At 29.6% G+C, this 13,862-nt stretch overlaps 2 protein-coding genes across 2 annotated transcripts; both read left to right on the top strand.

Annotated features, from left to right (window-relative positions):
- The first annotated feature begins 8,377 nt into the window (after positions 1-8,377).
- Usp12-46 (Ubiquitin-specific protease 12/46) lies at positions 8,378-10,481 on the top strand. The gene is made up of 5 exons (XM_070645021.1): positions 8,378-8,526; positions 8,600-8,736; positions 8,818-8,923; positions 8,993-9,523; positions 9,582-10,481. The coding sequence occupies exons 1-5, from the start codon at positions 8,446-8,448 to the stop codon at positions 9,834-9,836; spliced, it is 1,110 nt and encodes a 369-aa protein (XP_070501122.1). The 5' UTR covers positions 8,378-8,445; the 3' UTR covers positions 9,837-10,481.
- Positions 10,482-10,582: 101 nt separating this feature from the next.
- On the top strand, positions 10,583-13,694 carry LOC139094106 (mpv17-like protein). Its single transcript, XM_070645022.1, has 5 exons — positions 10,583-10,655; positions 11,734-11,824; positions 11,889-11,930; positions 12,465-12,553; positions 12,618-13,694. The coding sequence occupies exons 2-5, from the start codon at positions 11,741-11,743 to the stop codon at positions 12,964-12,966; spliced, it is 564 nt and encodes a 187-aa protein (XP_070501123.1). The 5' UTR covers positions 10,583-10,655; positions 11,734-11,740; the 3' UTR covers positions 12,967-13,694.
- The last annotated feature ends 168 nt before the right edge of the window (positions 13,695-13,862 follow it).

Genomic DNA, 13,862 nt, shown 5'->3' with positions numbered 1-13,862 from the left:
CGGATTTATTAGCCTAGAACATAAACGGAAATTCAGATTCATTGCTTCGAGAAATTTCATCATCCGATTCGATCCATAAAATCTTTGATATAGCGTAATTTGAAGACACAATTGTGTCTACGCCTTAGGACAAAAGAAAACAAAATAGGAAATTTAATTGAGAAAAACGTGTTCAGAATAAATTCAACTATAATAATACATATATACATGCATATAAGATATTATTATTATCATACTGACAAAAAAAGAATTATATAAACTCAGCATGAAGAAAACGGGATAGCATTTATAAAATAAGATTTTATTGAAACAATTTCACATAACCACTTTCAAATTACATTCAAATTTCCATGTAATGTATTTGAGTTAGCTAGTTGATACGTCTCATTGTAAACATTGTAGCGAGTAAGCGCATTTTCAGATTTAAAAAGCAAACAAAATTAATTGAACATATTAAAGTTAAAAATTATCTTTTCATCAAATTCATAAGTTCATTTCATGTGCAAATAATTGTTTTACCTAATCCAATATAGATGCTTCCAAGATAATTTTGTTAACTTAAGAAACTAAGTATTTAAGGAAAACTCTTCTTGGAAAATATTTGGAAAATCAAAATATTTTATTATAATTAATTTGCCAAATTCTTAAATCTGTAAAAACATCCAATTGAAGTCCAATAGGTGGCAAATGTCAATTGGTAAAATTTCGAATAAATTGCATTATCAGCTAAAAAATTTGTCATGCTTTGATATTCGTTGCATAATTTTTGATGATATATTGAATGTCATCAATCCATGGTTATGAATTATGAATGAAGACTGTCGACAGTTTTCAATTTATTTTTTATTCATGAAACTAGATTACAAATCGAACTCTTCTTTTATTTAATGTGGGAGTAATCATCTTTTCAATTGAAAGATTTATTTTGAATGAATGAATTTTTCTAAATATAATGATGCCGATAAAGTTCAAATTAGATCATAGAAATGGATATTTTCGACAATTTATAATATTGTTGAATACCTGGTTGAATATTTTTGGCACATGAAATTAGCAACAGCAGGAATATTTTTGTCAAATACCACACAAACGATACACCAAAAGCCCACATTCCACAGAACTGCGGTTCCTCCTTGCATCTAATTAGTAGATGTTCATATTTTGATATTGTGGCAGAGTGCTTGCACTCTTGTATTATTATGTCCTTGGTCTTTGTGGCACGTATACTTAAAATACAGCTCATGCTCATAGTTGCTCATATTTACATTAGAATTCCTTTATATTTTTTTAAAAAAATACTCATCTTCCAAGCATTAAAATCTATATTAAATTTTTAATATAGAAAATGGCATTTATACATTAAATAGAACAATCCCTTAAGCTATTAAGCAATTTAATCTGTTATCACAATTCTAGACTTATATTTTTATTATTCTTTAAATTCATTTTAAATTTCGTTTATTCTTTCTGTAATAAGTTGGTAGTAATATAAAATACGAGTACCAAAAATGAAGTGACCTGGAGAACTGACTTATTAATCATTAAGCTTCATTTATGTTGTTCGGGCAAGGGTTGCATCGCCATCTGCATTAACTCTGGGGGTTGTCGAAATCTATATTAAATTTTCAATATAGTCTAAACACAAGATTAATCTGTTATCACAAATTTAGACTTATATTTTTATTATTCAGATTATTTTTGTCTGGAAGGGTTCAGTCTGCAGATTATTTTTTGTCTGGATCCTATTATATTCAAATTTGGTAACAACTCTGATCAATACAATTGATAGACATCTACACAAAAACATATGAAAGAACAAATTGTGAATGAATAGTTGATGGACAAAAGATCGTTATTGCTTGATAGAACATGAATGTTTTATACATAAAATGTCTTTTTATCATCTCTTATGAATTTTTCTTCTTCAACTTCTGACACATATCTGAGATATTTTATTTGAACGTACAGTATATAGAAATTTCTTTCAATAATATCAGAGGTTTGATAGAATTATCTTCAAAATTACATTTCACAACTCAAGTGAACATTCTTAAAATTCTCTATAAAAAGAATCTTTGCTGTAAATTGGATGGACCATTAAAGTACTTTCCTAACACATAAAGTAGAAATGTCTTAATCTTATCTTGACCTTCTATTTCTTCGTTTTTTCCCATATCCACTTTGTCAATTTCATCACGCTAATAACTTCTATATAACAAATTATAGCATTTCACATGTGAAGAGAAAATTTCTAATCTTTTTTATGTCAAATAGATAGTGAATGTCTCCATGTATGTGCACAACCATCCTTATAATAAAATTTACCATCATGTCACTGTTTAACCTTGAGAGTCTTTATAAAATGAATGAAAAATGAAAGATTTTTACTATAAAGTTAACAATGAAACATAAAATCATAAGCATAAAATGAGATAAAATACTATATTTATTTTTGAACAAGTCACATATAGCACTGTCACATATTTTTTCCGATGCATTCTTGTTTTGATTTTGAATAAATGGATGACAATGGACAAGGACTCTTTATATTTGTCCATAATATTTTTTATAAATGGAAATATATCTTATGCATATATAATTTTTGACAGAGATTTTTTTAAAAATATTGTGATTCCATTGCACAAATTTTATATAAATCGATTTTAAAAATCACCATCTCATTTACCCCATAGATGCCCTGAGATTTGAAAAATGAACTTCCCGTATTCATATAAATCATAACAATTAGAAAGCAAGAATGAACATTATTAGAGAAGATGTTGTAGAAGCAGAATGGAAATAAAAATCGATATGACTGTAAAAAGAAATTCTCAGTAATTCCACTGGTGGCAGATGAAATAATAAGAGGGAAATGAATTTACGGTTGCAGTGCTAGTTGCAAAAAAAGTACATAAATAAAGTTTTTTACCATCTCCACAAAAAAAGTAGTGCAATGTAAAGTACATAGAACGTTACAATTCTGTTCAATGTGTCGTTATCAGCATTTCTATACATTTTTTTTGCACGTTTATGCACTTAAATAATCCAAACAGATTTACATCCCAAAGTAGTTACTTGAATGAAGTTTTTAATCCAAAAAAATGTTTATATGTATACAAAAACATACATGTATTCATACATAAATTTATACTAAAGAGTAAGTAATGGAAAAAAGATTTATGGCATGAAACCGTTTTTCAGAAACAAAAAAAAATGAATATATAAAAATGTGAGCCTTATTTCACTTGCATATCCTTTACACAGTGAATATTAAGCACCACTCTATCGAACATTTATCCATTTTTCATTCATTCAGCAAGGATGAGCACAATAATCAAATATTGAGTGAGAAAAAATTTCCTTCCTTCGGATTTCTTTCATTTTTCTTTCCCTTTCCGCTTGAATTAAATTGTTTCTTCTTCTTACTCGTCTGAGACATCATTCAACTCGAAAATTTCTTCTTTACATATACATAATCAAAATTTGTCTAGAAAATAACGTTAGTCATAGAGGATATGAAAAAAAAACTGTGCCTATTATCAGAATATTTAGAAATTATTAGTCGATATTGAATTTATGAACATTGTTCTGTTGCCACGTTGATAAATTATTTATTGATTGATTATCTATTAAGAGTTATGCGAAAATATTATGTATCTATTGTGGCAACTTCAAAGCAAATTTTATAATAAATACATAAAATGAATTGAGAAATTATGAATATAAATAAATGTTATAGAAATGAATACTAAGAGACAAGAAGAGTTGAAAATTATCACATCTGGTAAGGTATTAAGTTCTTCTGACCTACGTAATTTTCCCACGAAACGAGACATCAATTAAGATTGATTTTCAAATCATTTAACCTGTACTGTAAAAACTTCACAAGAACACTTAATTTAATTAAATTTCAAATTCAATTGAAAGGTATCAGCATATTTGATATACTTTGCTAAAGAGCATTAAAGAGAAATAAAAATAGAAAATTACAACCAAGAGCTTTTCAAAGAAAAACATTTTTTGGATGTCGGCAAATAAGTATTTCACAGAATTTCCCTGAATATCATATTACTCAGCATTTTAATTGGAAGACGATAAATTCTCAAAAGATCAATAATGGTATAAAATTTCTAAATCTCTATAGAGTTCAGTTGGAATTAAAGTAAGAGTTAAAGTTTCACTTTTGACATTATACTGCAATTTGAGAAGATAAGCAATTTGTGATGTAAATGATGTTATTGCGTCCTACAATGCAATCATCTATTTTCATCCAAAGTTATATCCTTTTATTCGTCTACCAGTCAGGTTGTTCATAGATGAACTTTAAAATTACAATACCTATGTAAAATTAGAAAAGTTTTGTGAAAAACAAAATTGTTATTTTCGAATAAGGAACTCAAGTTTTGGTTCAAATAGAAAAACAGCAATAACAGTCAGATGCTTCTTAATTGATGTCGAAAACTTTCGTAAGTGACAAACAATTTTCTCAAAAACAAATTGACACAAAATCAAATGTATGTGTATATAAAAAGAGCCAAATGAATTATCTGGATATATTCCGCAATAAATTAAATAGACAGATGCTAAAATTAAATTCTATATTTATAAGATTTCAGACCAAGAAAGCTTTTGCTAAAAGCTACTCATTAATTTATTTCTCCACTTCAATTTGAGTGGAGTTAATGAATTACATTAAATTGATGCTCAAAGAATAGCGAGGATTAATGAGTCTGATTAGCTTAATCTTTCTTAAAATAAAATTACGGAAACAATAACCCCATTAAATTATTGAAAAATAAAATACTTGTCAAAAAAAATTAATAATGTTAAGCTTTCATCTTTGTATTTGAACTTAAAATTAATTAGCTTCAATACTTATATTAATTGTTATTATGTATAATTTAAATTACCAATTCAGATCGAAAGTCAAACTGATGATGCATCATAAATTAGTAATGAGGGTACGTGATACAGCGAGGGGAAATATTAATATTGAGGAAGCAGATTTTTAATTATGAATTTAAATATGGCGTATGCAAAATAAATTAAAAAGATTTAATGCTCTTTATAATTCGCTGATTTAATCCCGAGCGATTCATCATCATTATGTTATTCACATAGCTGTCATGTAGTTCTCACATGCTAGCACATGGTGTCTAAATTTTTTAAGCCATGTGGTTGCTAAAGCTAGCTTATGCAGATTGTTAAGAGATTAGGAAATAATTTTCATCATGCAGGGAAATTCTCGATTTTATAAATATATATAATTCCAATCAATTTCACTTCCGTTATTTACGTAACTTATCTGACACCGGAAAATGTTCAGACTTCTAAATATTTACTTCCTCGACAACTGTGTTGCCTTTTAATCTTAAGATAATAATATTTTATGTGCTAGCGGGTAGTTATCACAGCATGACTTGTGAATTTTCAATTGCTTGATTTTGACATTACATTTTACGTCAGAAATGTAAATTATTTATTAATACCAATATCTTAGATCATAAAATTTGGTATTATGGATTATGATGAAGTTTATGCGGATCTTTAGGTCTAAAAGCATCGCACATGAAAATAATCCAAAGCGTAGATGAGAAAAAATCTAAGATTACAAATTGATTTCTATTAAAGTCCCAAAGCTCCTCAACAATTTCTATTTCTCCTCGCTGTAAGCTCTACAAATCTACTCCTTCAATTTGATTGATAAAAATTTAAATCAAAGTTAAACATATACATAAATTAAATACTAACTGACAAAAAAAAACTAACAAGTATGTATAAGATGAAGATAATTATTATACCTTAAAACTCTATACATATACTTTATAAAAATGTATGTAATGAAATATGATGTAAGATTTTAAAGTAAATGGAATGAGGCGGATTAAGAATAATAAAGAGATTATAATGAATAGAAATTATTTTCAAGATCATTGCTTCTTCTTACAATACAAAAATCTCATTTACAGCAAAATGCGGAGAGAAGAATAAGAAGATGTAAAGAAGAAAACTCAAATTTCATTTTCATTTAGTGGCAACATATCCAAAGAATCCCACACAAACATACACCCAAATCTATTGTCTCAAATGCATGATAATCGTAAATATCATACGACCTTCCAGTATTATTTTCCAAAGTATATTTTTCTCTCATTTCACAATGACTTTTCCAGTAAGTCAATGTGAATCTCTCCCAAGAAAATATGAACGTAAAGAGAAGAAGTCAATAGTTATAGAACTATGTTGATAACATCAGTCTAATGTAAACACATTATCAATCATTTTAGAAATCATCAAGTTGTAAGTAATAAGTTAATTACAACAACCATAATGCTGGTGTAAGTATCGAATTTCAGAAAATATAATGTTTAAACGGTAAGTAGAATGTAGCTCCTATATTGTTGACAATGAGTTATGATGACATTAAGTGGATAACAATTATAATGCAATTAAATGTTTTCTGCAATTTAAATGCAATCATAAATATTTACGTTATTGCGTGCACCAGCTTGTTATTAACATTTCATGTTAAGGATAAAATGTGTGATATTATTATGTATGGAAACTATTTTTTGTGCATGACTAAATAGCAGATGTGGGATGAGGGATTTCAACCGAACTATCTTGCCACGGAAAATTTCGGAAGTTGTGGCTTTCAATATGTTTGGTGTACTTTAGTGAATATTTTGGATATGCAATACGGAAGGCAATGAATCCACATGATGACGACAATTCATCTTATTGAATGTATGGCACTTTGGTGTTAGATTTATTTATTCATTTAAATGTACAGTTCAGAATAGTTTATAGACAGAGTTTGTTCAAAGTTAAATTAATTTTCAAATAAATTACGTGTTGTATCTCAAATACATTAAAAGGTGACAAGCTTTTGACCTCCTCTCGGATGTTGATGCAATAAAATATTTATTAAAATGATTTTTTCTGCCTTTGACGACTCATGTGTCAACAAATGAGTGATAAACATGAACAGATAAATAAATTTTTCAATTTTATTGAGCACAAAAATAGCTCTCCCTTCCGTACTTTATTTATTTTCATTGCACGACACAAATTGTTGCTTCAATATGATTTTTTCCCTTCACTCTTCCTCCTGTTCACCCGTAATCGAGTTGAATATTGATGGCATTTTCCTATTTGCTTCATTTCCATCCTTTTTAGTTTTTTAAATACATGGCTTGTTTTCTCCTATTGAAATCATGTCATAGTGCCATTATTACTCAGCAAAAAAAAAGGCGTTTTTTCAAGCATGCAGTTGTAGAATGAAGAAAGAATCATAAAAATTAATTGCACATCACTTTATTTTATAGAGCGAGAAGCTATAATTATTGTGGATAAAAATCTAGCGTAAGAGCAAGGCCAGAAAATTTAACACGCTCGAAAGTCAGGAAAATTGAGAAAAATGTGCATTGAAAACATAAAGGACGTTTAAAGTAAAGAGCAGAAGAAAAGAAAATAGCGAGAAGGAAAGGAAAAGTTTTTCGCGTTTATGTAGTTCCATTGGCTTCGATTTTAAACTTTCTTTTTTATAATAAGATATAATTTTAAACTTACAGCTTCAACTTAAATAAAATTGCTCAAACTTTCTTCGAATTACATTCCATGTTTCTCAAGTAATTCTTAACAATAACTTTGAAAGTAGGTTTTCATTATGAAAACGTTCATTTAAAGGAAACGATTAGAAATCGATACAATAATTTATCATCTCTTAGCCTCAATTATTCCAAAATTCTAATATTGAAATACAAAACCACATGTTATGATATATACCCGCCCGAACGACACAAAGAAAGATTGATGCCATCTAAATGCCTGTCATATACATATATCCATTCACGCGGATGTTAGTAAAAACGCTTTTACGAACCCTTAAAAACTTCGTGTCGGAACCTTCTTTATTTTTGTCGCTCGGGATGCCTTTTCATCGATAAACGATCATTTTCGGAGATATGTCAAAAATTTAAAGATATTGTTTCGATACATTCCAATCCATAGATAGAGAGAATTTAAAAGGGATGAAAAGTTTGTAATCGAAAGCTCTAAGAGCTTTTATAATCAACGGTTTTTTGAAATTCAAATTCAAGTTGATTGCCCCGCAAATCAATGGCTTAGCGCATTTTATTGTAACATTCTTGTGAGCAAGAAAAACAACCGGAACATTGAGGATGATTGGCAAAGTCTTTCGTTCACACAATTTTTGAGATGTTTTTAAATAAAACTTTATGTTCTGTAATAATTAATGCTCTGTCATTATCATATTATCAGCTGTCTTCGTTATCAAAATAGCCCTATAAAAATAACGGTCGATTGTTTTTCAAATTTGCTCACTTCAATTTGCGCAAAAACCAATATTCGATGTTTGTTTACTTTTGTGTATAAAAACAAGGAATAATAAATTAATAATTTTAAGGGTGTAATAGGCTAAAAATGGGGACGAATATATCACAGTTAGAAAGAGATATTGGATCTGATTTTCCTGCCAATGAACATTACTTTGGATTAGTTAATGTAAGTGTGAAATAAGCAAAAAATGCACAATGTTTTGACTAATCGATTTTTTCACAATTTTCCTCTCGTATAGTTCGGTAATACATGCTACAGCAACTCCGTATTACAGGCATTATATTTTTGTAAGCCTTTTCGAGATAAAGTCCTTGAGTACAAGTTGAAGAACAAAAAGATTAATAAGGAAACTTTGCTGACATGTCTAGCGGATTTGTAAGTTTTATCTACATGACATTCGCATCCAGACATTTCAATTAATTCGACCTCATTCGGAATTTTTACATTTTGATTTAGATTTTATTCAATTGCTACGCAAAAAAAGAAGGTTGGATCAATTGCACCGAAGAAATTCATAGCACGTCTAAGAAAGGAAAAAGAAGAGTTTGACAATTATATGCAGGTAATGACATAAGTTCTTATAAGAATGTTTTAGCGGTGATTTTCATGATTTATAATTTTAATCTTATAGCAAGATGCACACGAGTTCCTTAATTTCCTTATAAATCACATAAATGAAATAATTCTGGCGGAAAGAAATCAGGGAAAAGTCAAAGCATCCACAGCAGGAATCACAATTACAGAAAATGGATCAACTTTAACAAACAATAATAATTCGTCCAATACAGCAACGACAGAGCCAACGTGGGTGCACGAAATATTTCAAGGGGTTCTGACCAGTGAAACTCGATGCCTAAATTGTGAAACTATCAGTAGCAAAGATGAAAATTTCTTTGATCTACAAGTTGATGTTGATCAAAATACATCAATTACGCATTGTCTTAGATGCTTTAGCAACACAGAAACATTGTGTAGTGATAATAAATTTAAGTGTGATAATTGTTGCTCTTATCAAGAGGCCCAAAAAAGAATGCGTGTTAAAAAATTGCCAATGATTCTTGCACTTCATTTAAAAAGATTTAAATACATGGAACAGTATAACCGTCACATTAAGGTGTCTCATCGAGTCGTCTTTCCTTTAGAGCTTCGTTTATTCAATACTGTAAGTATTTAATTTCTATATCAGTTGAACGGTCTTTAATACTTTAAACTAATTTCAGTCTGATGATGCTGTAAATCCAGACAGAATGTACGATTTAACAGCTGTTGTCATCCATTGTGGATCAAATACAAATCGTGGCCATTATATTAGCATTGTAAAAAGCCATGGTTTTTGGTTGCTGTTCGATGACGACATGGTGGATAAAATTGATGCAAGTGCAATAGAAGATTTTTATGGCTTAACTTCAGATATTCAAAAGTCATCTGAAACAGGATACTTGTTGTTCTATCAGTCGCGTGATACTGAGAAATAAAATTCTTACACTAAAATCAAAACAAATTTGAGCAACACAGAATAAGGAGTGAGAGTTGATGTTGGAGAACATCCAGGAAATTTAGCATATATACGTTGGGATGTGATTTATGGCTATATATGAGTGTATGTCAAGTGCTAAAAATTTTCGATTGAGTCTTTTGATCAGGTCCAACCTGTACAAGGACATAAGAGTTAGTTATCTAAGAACTAGAAAGAATTCCGGTATCAAGAACAAACTCTCAAAGCTTTTGTGTTGCTGATATTTCCATTTTGTAAGAAAGAATGCAAATTTCCTTTAAATTGATTTTATAAATTATGTAAATTAAAATTTATTCTTAAATTAAACTACTTACTTTAATAAAATATCGTCAAAACGTGGAAAATTTCGAAAGAAATACAAAATGCATTGTATAGGCATCAACAAATGAAATGGAGTGAATCGTGTAGTGTCGCAGATTAGTGATATTGTCATAGGATCATCTGATCGAGTGTAATATCTGTAATAAAGTGATATCTCCATCACATGTGTTGAGCATAAAACGTGAACATTTATACGAATCAAAATCATGGATATGTATGTTTGTAAAAATAAATAAACAAGAAACAAACGAATATAAATAAAGAATAATATATGTAGAACATATTAGCATTGACCATGAATTCATATTCAATTGATAGTGAGAATCTTTCTCTCATATCAAAGATTGTTAATCGAAATGTGAATATATTTTGTTTCGATTTCAGAAGCAAGCATATCAGTTGCTTTCGGTTCTTTCCGCTGTTCAGTGATTTGTTCTCACTTTCTTATTTTAATTTCGTAAGTATTGTGATTTGGCATGAAATTTGTTAATATTCTGCTGGAGTTGTTCACTTAAGACACCTTTAGATCCAAATACATGCAGTATAGTCAAGCAGATGACCAAAAACAAAATTGCAACCACTTAAGTAAACGATTAGATTCTAGATATCTTCCAATATTGATAAACGTCATATATGACAATCAAGTATAATAAAAACGAATTCAAACCAGTTCCAATGCTATCCAAAAGTTTGATATTGAAGCATGTCTGGGGAGAAACAAAAAACTGTGCACTGGGTATCAAAACTATTAATTGACATCAATTGAGAGTATCTCGCGGGTATATTACTTTAAATGAATTTAATGACGCAATGATTACTTCCAAATATGAGAATGTCATTAGTTCATATTGTTTTGACAAAATCGCAAGAGTACAGAATCGCTAGTTCCTAATCTAATCAAAATGTGAGAATAAAGACAACAAAAAGTATGTTTAATAGAGAATTAAAAAGGTACGGCAGGGTAGGAATAGGAGTAAATCACATGGAAAGCCTATCTCAAAAGTTGTTATTTACAGCGACAGCATGACTAGTTAGTGAGAGAGAAGAGAACTTGAATATTTTGGGGGAAATATTCTCTCACATGATTTCAGTATACTGGAAATATGCAAGGCATATAGCTCTTTATTTTTCTCTGTTATTTAAATATCGTAAATTCAGATGATTCTTGTTTGTCACGAAGTGTAGTTAATTTAGTCTTCAATTTTTTTGAAGTCGTCATTGTGCCTTTTTATTATCTCAAGCAATTTAAGTGAAATCATTGATTATTTTTGTTCTGTTTTGTCAAGTAAGAAGTTGCATTGCGGATATTTTTTTGGCAAGGATTTATTGATTTTTTTCCTTCCTTTCTTTTATATAAAAAATCTATAGGAGTATTCGCCTTGGTTTTTTGCTCGCAATTTATCATTACATGCCATTAAATTTCATACATTCTCGTCTTAATGCACAATGCTTTTATGCTCAGCAATTTTTGGAAATTCGTTTCTCTAGTTTTAATAAGAAAATTTCAAAAATTTCTCCTTCGAATTCTTAAAAAGTTAAAGCATGGCACTATTCAATTTGGTAAAGACAGCCTTTCGGAAGCATCCTGTTATAGCGAATTGCACTACGTATGGATTTCTATATGTGGTATGTAAATTAATCATTTTATTTACCTTGAACTGTCTAGACTTTATCATATTCTTAATTATAGGGCGCTGAGTTATCACAGCAAACGGTTACAAAGAAATTTTTGGTAAGTTATAAACTCTCTCACTCTCATGTCCAAAAAAATTGAGAATTGAAGGTTTCGTGAGAATAAACAATTGTGAGCATTAATCAGGAACAGCAACAAGTATCTGAAATAAGTACATAGCACTGATTGAAAAGGTTGTTTTCAAATGAATTATTCAAAAGAATGAGCATTTTCTTTACTTATGTAGAGTGTGATAATTGAATGAACAGTTCCTTCTGTTTCTATTTTTAAGTTGAATGATACTAAATCATGTGACAATAAGCATCTTTAGTATGTATTGTAAATTAAGTGTGACTGATACTTAATGTTGATTAGTATTTTATTAAGAATAGTAATGGCATTTAATTTACCTTATTTTTGGATGAGAACATGGGAGCATGTTTGCAAACCATACACGATTCTCATATTCGAAGTCGACTTGATTAATATGATGTCAAGTCGACTTTTCCATTCAAAATCTGAGCCGACTTCGAGCTCTGCTATTAACTAATATATCAATAATAATCAATAATATCTTCGTTTCCAACGCTCTAGACTTCACCACCTCAAGACATTGATAAACCTACTTTAGCTCGCTATGGTATAATGGGAACATTAATCTACAGTCCAATCTTATACAACTGGTAAGTCAATCACCACAATTATGAAATGTCGATGTAAATATGAAATGGTTTCTTTTCTAAACAGGTACAAATGGCTCGACAGATCATTTCCCGGAACGGCGAAAAAAACGATCCTCAGGAAGCTGTTGCTTGATCAATTTCTCCTGACTCCGCCACTCTTAGTAATATTCTACACAGGAATGTCACTCATGGAAATGAACTTTGATGAACCATTTGAGGAATGCAAAAGAAAATTTGTTCCGACCTTTGCCAGGTCATGTATGTTCTGGCTTCCAGCACAAACTTTAAATTTTATTCTAATTCCACCGGCATTTAGAGTCATTTACATGGGCTTTGCCAGTTTCTGCTGGGTTAACATTTTATGCTTTTTGAAGAGACAAAAATTGGAGGAACTCGAACCAATTGCAAATTAACAGAATGAAGAATTTATTTTCTAGATATTTTCATAGATTGTAAGTGAATATTTTTAATTTTGTCATTTTCAATTTCCTTCACGATAAGCTTTAAGGGCCGGTTCATAAATGACGTTCAAAAGTTGATTTTCCTATAATCGCCAAAACCTAAGTCATTTTTGAACGATCCCTAAGAAATTTGAAGTACTACAAGTACTAATTCTATTGGATTTATGGTCATTTAAGAAACATTTTCTAGAAGACACGTCCATAACTCAGCCATGCTTTAGGACGCGTCAAATTTCATTCCAAAATTCGTACTTGAAAATGACAAAAACTTGTTAATGCAATGATAAACATAAAAAGGCCAAATAGATATTTTATGGTGATTCTTATGTATAGAGTTTAGAACTTATTGATTAAAATTAAAGAAATTGTTAAAAGTGCACTTTAAGAAATTTACACAAAGCCACTTACAAAAATTTTTGAAAATTTTGAATTTATTGCACCAAAAAAAAATATTTCCCAAGCTTATGAATGCACAAATTGCACACTAATGCCTTTCTATAACTATGAACAAATTGTTAAACTGTTATTTTATTTTTTATGAAAATTTCATATTCCTTTCCTATGATTGAAAATTAAACCCGTTTAACTGATATATGTACGGAAAGAGAAAGCAATTTACTTCTATTTTATGTACAATAAATGAAATAAAATATTCTGTATGAAACTATTAACACATGAAATTGGATGTTTGCATGTATCGTTTTCATTTTCCGTCAGTTTTTTGATTACAGTGAGGATAGACCCGAGTGACACAAATGAATTCGTCACGGAGTCATCTATGGCTGCTAAAAATAAACGGCTTCCATTCGGTGTTAATGAAAGTGGAGCCTTTAAAGTTCCGTGACGGA

This window comes from Chironomus tepperi, unplaced genomic scaffold (assembly GCF_022539635.2).
Source record: "Chironomus tepperi strain 1889 unplaced genomic scaffold, CSIRO-AGI_Ctep_v1 contig_349, whole genome shotgun sequence".
NCBI classification, from domain to species: domain Eukaryota; kingdom Metazoa; phylum Arthropoda; class Insecta; order Diptera; family Chironomidae; genus Chironomus; species Chironomus tepperi.
Note: the sequence above shows the minus strand (reverse complement) of the source record. Positions and strands in the feature narration are given on the sequence as shown.